This window comes from Gossypium raimondii, chromosome 12, assembly GCF_025698545.1.
Source record: "Gossypium raimondii isolate GPD5lz chromosome 12, ASM2569854v1, whole genome shotgun sequence".
Classification (NCBI taxonomy): Eukaryota; Viridiplantae; Streptophyta; class Magnoliopsida; order Malvales; family Malvaceae; genus Gossypium; species Gossypium raimondii.
This window is the reverse complement of record NC_068576.1, coordinates 46,020,096-46,034,152: the sequence shown is the minus strand read 5'-3', so window position 1 is coordinate 46,034,152 and position 14,057 is coordinate 46,020,096. Positions and strand designations below refer to the sequence as shown.

The 14,057-nt window shown below is 33.5% G+C and overlaps 2 protein-coding genes across 2 annotated transcripts; one reads left to right on the top strand and one right to left on the bottom strand.

The window, feature by feature from the left end:
* The first annotated feature begins 249 nt into the window (after positions 1–249).
* Positions 250–7,430, top strand: LOC105764479 (probable WRKY transcription factor 57). The gene is made up of 4 exons (XM_012583070.2): positions 250–1,045; positions 1,856–1,999; positions 2,664–3,046; positions 6,737–7,430. Exons 1-3 carry the CDS (start codon positions 630–632, stop codon positions 3,031–3,033), a joined length of 930 nt encoding a protein of 309 aa, XP_012438524.1. The 5' UTR covers positions 250–629; the 3' UTR covers positions 3,034–3,046; positions 6,737–7,430.
* A 2,710-nt stretch (positions 7,431–10,140) lies between these two features.
* LOC105764478 (uncharacterized) lies at positions 10,141–13,011 on the bottom strand. Its single transcript, XM_012583068.2, has 2 exons — positions 12,530–13,011; positions 10,141–12,441 (listed from the first exon to the last, which is right to left on the bottom strand). Exons 1-2 carry the CDS (start codon positions 12,559–12,561, stop codon positions 10,992–10,994), a joined length of 1,482 nt encoding a protein of 493 aa, XP_012438522.1. The 5' UTR covers positions 12,562–13,011; the 3' UTR covers positions 10,141–10,991.
* Between the last annotated feature and the right edge of the window lie 1,046 nt (positions 13,012–14,057).

The following is a 14,057-nucleotide window of genomic DNA, read 5'->3' as shown; positions in this document are numbered from 1 at the left end:
AGCTAAAAATTTCAACAAAAACTAACTTGTTCTGCACAATTTTTTTTCTAAAAGTGTTTTTGGATTCAGAAGTATTTTTTTTTAAGCAATGAAGAACAGGCCTTCATCTTTTGGCATGCATTTTTTAGTTATAATTATAATTAATAAAATTGTATAATTACAATTAAAATTAATTAGTAGAATGACTAAACGAAATTATAATTATAATTATAATAATTAAGGGATTGACAATCGAGAATATAAATCTATGAAAAAATGTAAATGAGCTTACACAATAATCTGGAGAGAGAACAACTAACCTAACTCGTTGCTAAAAACTGTCGTCCTTTCCACTTCCTTCCTCCATACCCGGAGCTTTAAATATTAGCCTCCCGTCACTGTTTCTCGGTTGACGCCAATATTTTTCTAACTTTTAATTTTCTTCCCCCTTTATTCGATCCCCTTCTCTCTCTTTGGATTGATGGGACAAAAAGAAAGCTTTTCAAAATCCACGCGTGCTTTCCCAACACTAAAACTCACGCATTCTCCAACCCCAAAACCCTAGCTCTTCTTTCCCTTTCCGCGTTTCTTTTAGATTCTGCTTCCATGCTTTGAATCCTTTGATTTTTCTTCACTTTGCTGTTATACTTATGGAAGACAAAGAGGGGGGCAAGCCAGGAACTGCGTTTACATCCGAGTCGAGCTGGACATTTTCTGGGGGAGGACCTGACTCAGTCTCCAGCAGCGTTAATTACTTCTTCGACAAGGACAGTAGTATACTGAGCGAGTTTGGTTGGGATCTACAACCGGACCATGCCGATGACTTTGGACGGTTCGCTGAAATCGACCGGACTGACTCCGCCAGGCCTGAATTGGTGGGAAACTTGAGCGCCTCTCAAAGCTGTGCTGCAGCTGATATTGTTGTTCGTTGTTCGGTTTCGGGGACGGCTTCGAATCCGGGTGGGTCAGCTGATGTGTCGACATCGAATCCGTCGGTGTCGTCGAGCTCCAGTGAGGATCTGCCGGAGAAATCTACGGGCTCCGGCGGAAAACCGCCCGAGATACCGTGAGTAGTTGTCAACAAACATCCATCACCAATGCTGAAAACGAGAAAAAACACCACCAGAAAAAATAAATTTGACTGTTTATTTCTTTATTTTTGATTATTTGGGGGGAGTGTTTCGTAATTAAGTACAAATTGGGTGGGCAAAGTAACAGTACTAAAGAATGTGCAAATTCGGTGTCCGTACACTGAAACCGTGGAAGGGAAATCATTTCATGCAAGTCGGGGAATGGGGATGGGATAAGGTAGATTCGTAATTTCAGTTAAATAGTAGGTGCAATCATGCAGGGGGTGAAAAGCAAAAGGTACTTTTTGCTATTAACTAAAGTGGCCTCGAACACCGTTATACCGCCGCCATTGCGGCGGGCATATGCCGTTGTCTAAGTTTCTTTTGTCACTTCCATATTTAACCCTTGTTTGGAGGGCGAAAAGCAAAAGGCGGGTATATAGCTGGGAAATCCCTCCTTTTGTAACATAAATCTTAGTTTTGATATGCTTTGTTTCACAGTTTTTATGAATCTGTCTTTTGTTCTAAATGTATAGATAAAAGTGAAATGGGTGTTGCAAAATCATTCGTTATATGGGATTTTAGTGTGGTTTTTTTTTCATTGCTTTATGAATTCTGAGAACGCGTTTCATGCATAGTTCATGGTTTCATACATTTACTGACCATTGAAAAGCTTTTCTTAGGAAAAAAGAAGTGATCTTAGCATCTCATGAAATCATGGATTTCCTCCATGTCAATGCAAGTATATACAATACAAATTCAAGTACTTTATTATTATTATAATTGTGGGTGGAATATATTTGTAGGAGTAAGGTGAGGAAGAAGGGGCAAAAGCAAATACGGCAGCCACGTTTTGCATTTATGACCAAGAGTGAGGTTGATCATCTTGAAGATGGCTATCGATGGCGGAAATATGGACAAAAAGCTGTCAAAAACAGTCCATTTCCTAGGTCTGTTGCTATTTCTCTATCATTCATAATTCAAACAAAACAGACATTTTACCCACTTTCACTACTGATTTCTTTTCAAAAAATTAAAACTCCGTAGTGAAACATCGTAAATTTTCTAATATAATAGTGACATTTCTTCCCATAAGTTTGTGTAAGTTCTATCTTCTTCCCTCTTTGTCACAGGGGGTAGTTTTCTATCAGAAATCAAAGGGTTATAAACTATTTTCAACAAAGTTAAGTACTATTGATTATTAATCCACTATTTTCGTAGTCTCAAAGAGGGAGATTCCAACAGTTCATGGCTATACCATTGCTAGGACTCTAAGCATTGATTCTCTATTTTCTGAATCTTAAATTTCAACTACCTAAATATTTTTCTTCACTCTTATTTTATGTGACAAAAGACCTTTCTTTGAATTATCTGAAGTATGAATTCATCAAATTTGTAAAGCAAATAGTCATGAATAAAGAAAATATTGGTTTTAAAATAAAGAGAAGCGTCATCACTTGAATTTTATCCATGTAGCAAAAACCCTTAATAGAATCATTATGGTTTGAGAGTAGAGAAATGATGATGATGAATTTAAGCGTAAAATCATTAATGGAATTAGAGCAAAAATTTCAGATTGGTGTGCGAATCTGAGCCACATATTTGATCTCACAGGAGCTATTATCGCTGTACAAATAGCAAATGCACAGTGAAGAAGAGGGTAGAACGCTCTTCTGAAGATCCTGCCATTGTTATCACTACATATGAAGGTCAACACTGTCATCACGGTATCGCATTCCCCAGAGGTGGACTCATCTGCCATGAAGCTGCGTTTGCTGGTCAATTGACACCGCCAGTCTCACAAATTTATCATCCAGGGGTGCAGTCACATAGGCAAATGCCTCCGAGCATAACACAATTACAGCCGCACCAAGCACCCGTTGACGTAGGAGAACCACATCCGGAGCCTGAACCCACCTCACAGCTCCCCACAGATGAAGGGTTACTCGGTGATATTGTGCCTCCTGGAATGCGTGGCAGATGAGAAAGAGAATATGGTATGCATATCTTCCTTTTAAGTAATCCAATTAACTTAATATATATGCCTGAAGTTCTTTTGTGTCTGTGTGCTCGAAAGAGATGACTACAGTGTCATTATTAACTCGTAAGAGGAACAATCAGTACTTAAGTAGCTTGGAACTAATGGACAATTATGAAGGCAACAGGAAGATGCATAGCTTAGATATTGATCATTCTCCCATACCCATGAGCTTCGTAGGTACACTAGCTAGTGGACCACTGTGATTAATATTATTTGATATTAATTAACCCCACAAGCTTGAGATATACAAGGCTCTTTGATTGACCACTCCTAATCTATAATAGAACAATTAACTGTATCAGAGTACTAATAAATAGGACTTGGACCCCTAATGTTGTATGTTTATGGATATACTGATATCTATAGTGATCTGGTAGGCCAGGCTCTTCCGTGTGATATCTCTGCTTGTTTCCACTTCATGAATAACGCCAGGTGCATGGTTTTATTGGCTACTATTTCTTCAGATTTAGTATTTGTGGACTGCCTTATTGTTACTTATGCTTATCTAGCAAATATCTGAAAAGGCCTTTCTAGACATGGGTTTTGATAGATTAATGCAACTTTAGTGCTAGTGAAAAGATTTTTAGCGTAACCAGTAGAATCACTTTGATCGACGTTTTAGTTGCTCTTTGCCGTGGGTAAAGTTGTATCCATTTCACCCAAAAAGGTTATCAGTTTAATAACCTCTTCAATCATCTGGGTGGATGTTTTAGACCTTACCCTTCCCATTGCCAAAGGGTATTGGTTTTATAAGTAATTTCACTTTTTCAGAGTTAATATATAATTTTAAAATAATATTTTTTAGTTTGGATTTTAAATTAATCTTACATTTACAAGATTATACCTTAAATAATATTACATAATGTGAAAATTTTGATAATTTTATTTTCTTTTTAATGACTTTGATTATTTATAAGATGAACTAACAAAAAGTAATTTCTCTATTTTTTAATTTTAATATATTCTTCAAGTAACATTTAAATCATATATATTATTATTACTTAAGAAAAATTAACATTCTGTCAATTATATTACAATGTTACTTTATAACAATTTTACCAATCTCTTTTATCATTTTGATAAAATTTACCCTTAAACCATAACAAATAACACACTAATTTAATAAAAAAATGTATCTATTCTTCGTTTCTCTTATCACTTTGATCAAAAGAGAAGCTTCATCTACTTATTGTTCATTTTAATTTCACTCTATTTATTTGAAAAATGAGATACGAAATTAATTAATAAAAAATGTATTAAGTTATCAATAAAATAACTTAAATATTAGGAAATGATTAAGAAGAAGAAGCAAATTTTAGTAGGACAAATTAGCAAAATATGAACCAAATGCCCTAAAAGTAGATTTAATGAAGGCTTAAATTATAAAATGGTACCTAAATTATACTCTTTTACCTAAAGTGGTACCTAAGCTATACTCCATCACTCAAATTATCCTAGCCGTTAAAAAAATTTCTTAGTAAATCATTTTGTGACGTGTGGCAATTGTTAACTAAAAAAATAAAAAAAAAAAGTTCTAAAAGAACTTATAATTATATTCATCTCTTTTGTTCTTCACCCAAAAACTCAAATGATAGAAATTCAAGAATTTGTCAAAAAAACTCATCCAAGTTAACTTGTTTTTTGACGACAAACCTAGATTCCGATGAGTTCTTTTTTCATCTTTAAATCTTGATTTCAGTTACTTTCTCACCCCGATTTGAAGCCCGTGTATTATTTTTCTTAAAAATAAATTTTTCATTCTTTTTATATAGTTATAGTTAATGTTGAGTGAATATTTATAATGAAAAAACCTAAATAAATCACAAAATCTAAATGCTGGGAAGAAGCTGAGTAGAAAACAAAATAAAAGAATTGTAAATAAAAGTTATCTAACCATTTAAAAAAGTGCATTAAAAGAGAACGGAGAGAGTGTAAAAAATGAAAAGTTTTAATTTAATTTAATTCAAAATTCCATATATCACAAAATGATTTTAAGAGTTACGATAATTTAGGTAATAAAACCTCAAGTTTACATAGCAAGAAATTTAGGAAGTTGGTTTTATGCTGTTTCAGATTTGAGTGTGAGCAATTGATATGGGGTATGCGTTTAATACTCAATATTCTTTTATATATTTAAAATGTTATATTTGGATAGGCATAAAAACCTAAAAAGTCTGGATAATTACTTATTTAATTAGTAACTAGTGAAGTTGATGAAGATTCAAGTGTTCGTTTGGAAACATTAACCTGTCGGTAATCTTACATCACAACTTCATGTGAAATGCAAATGATGACTTTACCATGGAGGTGGTTATGAGATGTTTTTTTTTTTTTTAATGGAATTTAAGGGTTATTTTGGTTGGGTGTGCATTTTTAGTGTAGTGTATTTAGTTTTCTTTTTATCTCACGTTATAGTATTGTTACAATATCTAATCTCACCATTACCACTCATGTTTTTACACTAACCACAAATAAACACATCGCCCATCTAGAGGGGCCCTAAATCTTCCTTAATGACATAGGCACCATAGGTTGAGTAAATCACTAATAGATGGGCATCACCTGGCAATACAGTAAATATATGTTTTAGTGGGAAATTCTAAATATAATTAATGAATTAGATAATGATATATTATTTTAATCAAATAATAATGTATTATTAAAAATAAAAGTAAAATAAATTTATTTTTAAAAATTTTAGGTTACATGTTATTAATTAGTTTATTAACTATAGAATTAATTACGTCATATATCTTCAAACTATAACTTTCATTCTAAATCATCCTCAAGAATTGAGGCTATATTAATAAGGTCGTTTCATTATTCAAATATTAATTTAACCGTTAAAAAGATGTCAACTTTTTGTGACAGTTTAAAATGAAAAGTTTTAAAAATAAATATTGTAAAATGAATGTTGCAAAATCTTAGTTTTAAAGTTTTCAAAATTTTTGCAAAAGTTTCATCACTCACACACTCTCTTTTTATTTTAAATTTTTACTTTTAAAAGTGATGCAGTAATATTTTACTTTTCTATAAAATTTTCATTTTAAAGTATGTCACATAAGATTTGAAATGTAATTTAACTAAAAATTTGATAGTTTGAAGATATAATTAAAATGTTTAAAATGATGTCACAATGTCCTATCTATATGTAAAATCATATAAAATTATACATTAACTGAGCATTGAATATTAATATATTTTTATATAGATATTATCATCATGGACATGATTATGCAATAGGAAGAAATATAGAGTAGCATTCGGTTTATATCATGTGGGAAAAAAAAAGGCACATGACAGTTGATCGACAAAAGAAAAAGCAAAAAGAAAGCAAGTTTAGGTCCTTGTTCAACATTTTGTGGAGGTGACTAAAAGTTATAAAAGAAAAGAGGAAGCCAATAGTCATGGCAAAATGATAACTTTTCTTGCTTGCCATGCCAAGGGATATATATATAAATTAAAATATGCATTAGAATTTAGATTATAGCTAGGTTTTGCTGTTCTATATTTTTGTCTCCTAAAGAGTTAATTTAGATGTCCATGCAGTGATCTTTGAGAAGTAAGCATTCAATTTGCATATCTTTTATTTAATTATTTATTTGTTTATCATATAGATTAATGCTAACCCTTTTCGTACCTACAGGCCTGTAATTGATGGGTATCAACTGAAGGGCAGCCAAGTCATGCAACACAATACTTTTCTCAAGATGGAAGTGAGTCATTTACCTGAAAAGGTTCACACAGATGATTATATCATAAATTATTATTATATTTACTTACACAAGCTCAGCTATAATGCTTGCGTGAGGTCATTAATCTCTTATGGTGCCCATATTTTATCTAATTTCAACCCTTCAATTCTAATCTATGCATCTGAATATTGAAATTCCTGTTGGTTAGGTTTAGGAGATTAATTACTGCAGATCATATAAAATTAGTAGTAACATTACTTGTTATTTTTCTTATGTATAAATTCAAAGAAAATGTGGGAAAAGAACCGAATGTTGGAACTGTTCTGCAGTTGGGAGGAGTTGTTTACATCTTCATGGTTGTTTACGTGACTGTGAAGTGGTGGAATCGATGATTTAGCAGTATAATATAGAATAAAGGGGACTTGTTCTTGCTTTTTTATCTCATAGTTGCTGCAGAGTTTGACAGTCAGCTGACATTGCTTTCCTTGCCAATCCTTACTTTATGTTTTAGATTTGTTTTTTGGGTAATCTTCATGTATTAGATATTAGTTATTATACCAAGTCAATATCTAATATTTTTATTGTATATGCATTCAACCAAAACAAAAGAGATTGTATATAAATTGGTATGGATCAATTGAATCAGGTATAAATTAGTTAGCGTCAATCGTTTCAAAAATATATTTTTTTAAATTTTTTAATGATTTATTTAATCAAACTATACGAACTATATGAATTAATTGAACTAATAAATCGGTGGCTTAACTAATTCGACCACCGATTCGATTATGAAAATATTACATAAAATTGGGCATATTTGAATACAAAATAAGCTAAATGATTTAGGTAAAATGCTAAAAGTACAAGTGTCATTGTCATACCTTCTTTGACGACACCAAGTAATTTAACAATTTACAGACCTCATACAAAGTGTTATGTGGTCCTCAGTTGATCGTTTTACCTTAAATTAGTCTTGGGTTTTCTTTACTATGAGTAAGGAGCTCTCTCAACTTTTTTTTTTTTTTTACGATTTCTATTAACGTAAATTAAAATCGAAGATTTAAATTGTAGTGTTATTCTTAAATCAAGCATTCATCCTTTTCGATTACTAAACCATTAATATATAGATCTCATGATCGCATAAACAACATAAAATATATTAAAAAACAGCATGACAATAATACAACAAAATAAAACTTAATAATAAATAGAGTAGTTGCAATTCATAAAAGAAGTAAGAACTTGATGTAAAAACACCCATAAACTAAGAAAAGCTCAAAAACAATTTTAACCTAATCAAGGTTTGTTAGGACAAAATTATGAGTGAAAAAAAATTAAAAGGCCCAATTAAAAATTGAAATAAAATTAAGGTGCAAAATTTTCAGCCAAGGTCACAACCTTCTTGAGTAGTTTCTGGTATCTTGTTTTTCATATTTTTTCTTGTTCCACTTTTTTCTGTATCCATTCATCTTTTTCGGGCTCAATCCAATACTTACAAAATGATCATGAAAAAGCTTATTTAACCAAAAGAATTAAAAGCGTTACTAAAATAATCTAAAACTAATTTTACAACAACTACTAATAAAATGGAACTATTACTAAAAAAAAGGATCTATTGACTTGAAATTAACTAAAATTTACTCAGAAATAGTGTAAATTTGAGCAAATTAAGGCCTAAAATATGTAATAAATATCCACTCATCATAGTGGTATCCTTGTTGGTTGTTCTCAACCCAGAACTGATTGCTTTAGTTGATTAGCCTTTTCCAGTGATCTTCAGTCTCATGCTCACGACCTGAGTTGTTCTATTGTTGAGCAGCTTGTCAATGATTCGCTCTTTCTTGTCTTTCAGAGTGGGAGCTTATAACCATTCAATTGAGTTGTTGTTTTTCATCGTAATTCCCATAGACAACATAAATTATGTGGTTTGGAGGTTGGTGGTTGCAGGTGGTTCACACCATTGGTTAGGTGACAAGAGCTCTGGAGGGGATTGCCTTTGAGACAAGGGGAGATTTATGAAACTCTTGACTAAGCGGTTCTTGGTTTTCCTCTTATGCCTCTTTGTATTAATTTTTATAAGGGAAGATGGCTCGATGTGAACTTCTTAGAGAATTATAGCTTACCTCGAGGTAGGACAGGATGTGATTAGATTGTATTAGGGGTTTTGGTATTGGCTCATGAAAGGATTTACGACTTATACGATAGAGGTGATAGGTGGATTTAATACAACTTGATTGGTTTGTGGGCGAGTGCGAGTCTTTCCTCCTGAGTTATGCATGTCGGAAGTGATGAGTGCTATAATCACATTTAATGCGATTTGATTGGTTGTTCACTAGGTAAATATTGCTTTGGCATGGATTATGTACAACAAAAACATACCTCAAACATGCATTGATTGTTTTTTTTTTTATATATAAATAAAGAAGGCCATCATAGTCTTAGACTTAATGGTCTTTACATGAGTTTTTTCAAATTTATCTTTTAACAATAACTTCCTAATAGTAAACAAAGGGAATTCAAAAGTAACTAGCTTAAGATCATTATTGGGACAATGTTTGGCTAAATAGTCAGCTACCACATGTTTGAGATGCCAATATTCTTTTTTAATTCCACGAACAAGAGATATAAACGATGCTTCCTTTGAATTATCATTGAGTATGTCAATTACAATATTACTACCACATTTAAGAATTACCTTAGAATAACCTCTATGGCGAACTACTTATAGGCCATGAAAGATTTCCCATAATTCAGCCATGAGAACCGAGCCTCTTCCAATAAATCTATCAAAACCTGCCATCTAATTCTCATAAGAATCACGTAATACCCCTCCTATAACAAAGTAGTTCCCGTTCATGTTAAACGCCCCATCTGTTTTGATTATTTTACTTCTTTTACTCTCTTTCTCTTTCGTATTTAAAAACTTGTTCTATTACAATTGGACCACTGATTGAGAAAAAAAATTGTACGAAAGCATCAATTAACATTAATTTCAAGTTCGGGTTTTTAAGGTTTACCTGAAAAAACTTATTGCATTATATTCAAATCTAAAAGACCCTACCACAAGTTTATATGAAGACAAGGTAGCAATGAAGATTTGGGCCCAACTCTTGTATTTCATAATGATTGGATGATGACCCACAAAAGACGAAGCTTCTTATAGAACCCAAAATTCAATGGCCTGGCGATTCAACACTCATATTTGGAATGATTTCATCAGCTGAGGTTTATTTTAATTATATCCAGAATATAGCTGAACAATGTTAAATATAACAATCAAATTGGAGTTCCCATTATTAAGGTCTGGTAAACAATTATGTAATGATTTAATGGTAGTGGAGGATGCAACCACAAATTGTTTCAACAGCTTAACAAGGAACATTTTCATTGCTCAAAGTGAGGTAAGCTGTCCTTCACCATACTTTTTTTAATTTGAATTCCACATTTGTTGTCACATTACATAAGTAATTATCATTTCCTTTGCAATAAAGAAAAGAAAAAGCATTAAAGAAGATGTAATGACATTTCCCAAGAGTAGGTTTTAAAGGCTATTGGAACAAAGACCAAAGGGACTTGTCTTCCACACCATTGAAATGACATCTTGGATTTCTTGATAGATATAAATAAATGAGTGCCTAGCAATTAAATGTAAAGGGGAAGTTCTTGGGGGCAGTAAACTTCTCTTCCACTCCATTGACATGGCACTTTCTTTATTGTTTTTCCCCCATAAAGCAGATGGCAAGAGACACATAAGTTGAAGAACAGAGGCTGTTGCCCCTTCAATTTGCTTCACTGTTGGACTGATTTGAAGCAACCCAAAGCTGAAAATTGTACTTTTGATATGGAAAATGGAGTGCACTTGAAGAGGAAACATAGTTGATAATGTCTCAAGAACAAATAGACATAGATAACATCAAAAGAAAGCTAGTTTTAAATGCAAGAGAACATGTTTTTCATAGTTCAAAAGCAACATATAGGGAAAGATTTACCTTAGCAAAAAGGGGAAACACAAAAAAGGGGGGTAAATTGACTTGTCTATACACTCTAGAATCTCTTGCATCATGAGGAAACTATGCCCAAAAGTTTGTTCAGTTTGAAGATCAAACCCAGCTTTGCTAGTGCCACGGGCAGTTAGCAAACGGGATGAGTCTCTAGAACCATCAGTCAGGCCGTGAGCCGAGTCATGCTTCTAGTGCTTCCAGTCTACTAAGGCATGAACCCAGCAGCATTACCAAATGCATCTTCCTCAACAGGAGCTGGAAGGTTAAGATCAATTAGAGCTGGCATATCTGATGAGTCTTGTTTGATCACCAATGTTCTGTCATCTGAACCTCCAACAAAATGGGACCTTTTATGACCTCCTAAAGCTTGGCCTGACTTGAAAACTCTGAAGCAAAATGGGCACTCATGGCCCTTGTTTTTCTTTGAACCCAATCTTTTCTCAGCATTGTAAGATGAACCACGAGGAACACCAAGCCTTTTACCATTTGAAGAAGCCTTGGTAACTTTGGTATCAGTCATTGGAGCCGTAAAAGAATCATTTGCTTCATAACTCTCCTGTATTGACTCATTGTACCCATTCACCTTTGTATGGCTTGCTCTATGCCCTCCAAGAGCCCTATGGGAGTCAAAGGTCTTGTTACAGGTTAAACATTCATATTTGCTTCCCTTTTGAGGACTGTAATAATCATTCTTCCCATTTTTTCTTAAATCATACTTTGGAGATCCAGTTTTCACACTTTTGAATTTACTCAAACACTTGCTATAAGTTGCATCCCTGTCTCTGAACCCAGATCCAGATTCTATATTAGGCTTCTTAAACTCATTGTTCTTGAGAAACCCATCGACAGAATCATCTGATTCCACCTTCTTTGGTCCATTTCTAAAATACCCAGAATCAGAATTCTCAGAAGAAGGATCAGATTCAGGAGATTTCTTCAACTTGTTGTCTCTTTGCTTTGTCATCTTCAAAAGCCCACCCCTGTTCATGTCGTTCTTAATAGTAATCGTCACATCAATAGACGATGATTTGTCTTCCAACACAACAGAGTTGTTATCTGAAGAGTCAGCAGCTGAATTCATTCGTTTTCTACAACCAGAATCCCTTGACAACATCATCAAACACATTGCCACCTCTTCTTGTTCTTGCACTATCTCTGATACAGACGAAGAACCATTCCCCAGATTCTCTGAATTATTATTACGGTAAACACCGATTGTCTTAGGTGTACCCCTTCTGGATCTCCTTTTACTTGGAGCTGATGTCTCAGTATCCGACTGACTATCCATTATCACCTTTTGTTTTTCACCATTATCTGAATGACAAGACATGTGACCACAAAGAGCTTTCAATGATCGAAAGCCCTTACCACATTCTTTACACACCAGCATCTCTTTGAGTGAAGAACCATTGCCTGAATCCGAAAACCTCTTGGTTTTCTTGGGGTTTTCCCTTAAACCATAAGCTGCAGATTGGCCACCAGCATCGGACACGACAAATCTCTTTATGTTTCTGGGATTAGCGGTGGAAATAAGTCTGTTTATGGGCATGTCAGCAGACTCTTCCTCTGTTTCAGCGAAACTATCATGCTTCATATGTGTTCTTATGTGACGACTTCCAACATGAGAACCTTTTGTTGCAAAACTTGCAAACAAACTTTCTTTATAGATTTAGTTCCATTAAGGAATAAAAAAAATAAAAACAGATAAAAAAACGGAAACAAGATCAGTAGCTCATTTCTTACCTCAAAACCTTAGAAAATACTGCATTTTTCATGATTGCTTCTTTACTGTGACCAAGAAGACACCTTCCAATGTTGAAGAAGTAAAGCAAAGCATAAGAAACAGATTTACAGATCCAGAAGCAGAGAAAAAACAGATCACATTTTGCTTGCTTTTGTTTCAATGGAGATGATCAGACAAGAATCAAGAGTTGAGATGTGACAGTTCTTTGTTTCAAGTACAACAAAGAGATCCGACCCATAAAACGAGAACTCCCCTAATTCTTTATTTCATTGTTTAACAATTTTTTTAAAATTTTTTTTTTTTAAAGAGAGAGTAAAATGGGTTATTGGAACTGAGAAAATTCAAATGAAAAGAGATGGGTCGCTAATGATGGCGATGAAGAGGCCTATACATAAGAAAAAGAATCAAAGCAAAAAACCATGACTCTTTCTTTCTTTCTTTCTCTCTCCGCTTTGTTTTGGTCTTATAGTTAAGAGGAGAAATACATGCATGGAAGCAAAAGATTTAAAATGGAAGTAAAGGTAGGCAGCACGTGTACTCTTTTGAGAACCATTCGCTCATGGACTCAACGCTCAAGATTTCTTCAGTTTGTTTCTATACAAACAAAATATCTTCTTCTTTTTTTTAAGTGAGGAATATCCAATAAAATGTATTATCATGTATATCTACACTGGTATTTAAATATTTGGTTACGTGAGATTTGAATTTAAATCATTAATTTTATTATTTTAATTAAGATTTTTTTTTAAAATTTTTTAATAATCTGATCAGCAACAATGTATTAATCGATTTTAGATAAAGATTTAAATCTAAATATTATAAATTAAAAAATATATATTAAAAAAGCTTACTGTATTGGTTTATCTCTAAATCTAATTACAACCAAATCTCATAATCAGAGTGCGAGGCGAAAAAGGATAGATGGAATACTTTCTGTTGCTTGCAAGCTCAATTTGTGAAAGGTCATTGTCTCCATTTACCAGCTTACTAAAAGGGCTCCATTGTCATATGCATAAGCAAAGACGTTAGATTTTATGGTTTGCCCCTAACTTCTTTACTTTCACCCTAAAACCAACATTTAGTCCTTACAAGTTTGATAGCTTTTTAATTTGGACCCTAAACTTTTCTTGATTTACATTTGTTCCGAAATTTAGTAATTTTTCTCAATTTGACCTTAAATTTGGATTCTATTAAAGTGAGATGGCATGGGCAAAATACCAAAAAAAGCCTTTTTTTTTTTAAATTTACCGAAATGAGCCCGGTATTTTATTATTTACCGGAATGGGCACTTTTCCCCGAAATCGCGTCCACGTCAGCGCGATGCCAGGGCACGTGCCAGGAAATCGCGTCCACAGTAGCGCGCTTTGCTAACGTGGACACAAATCGCGCTTCAGAGGACGCGATTTGTTGCCATGTCGACAAGCGCGACGACATGGCGCGATTTCGCACGCATTCTCGACATCGCACGACGTGACACGATTTCGGGGAAAAGGGCCCATTCAGGTAAATAATAAAATACCGGGCCCA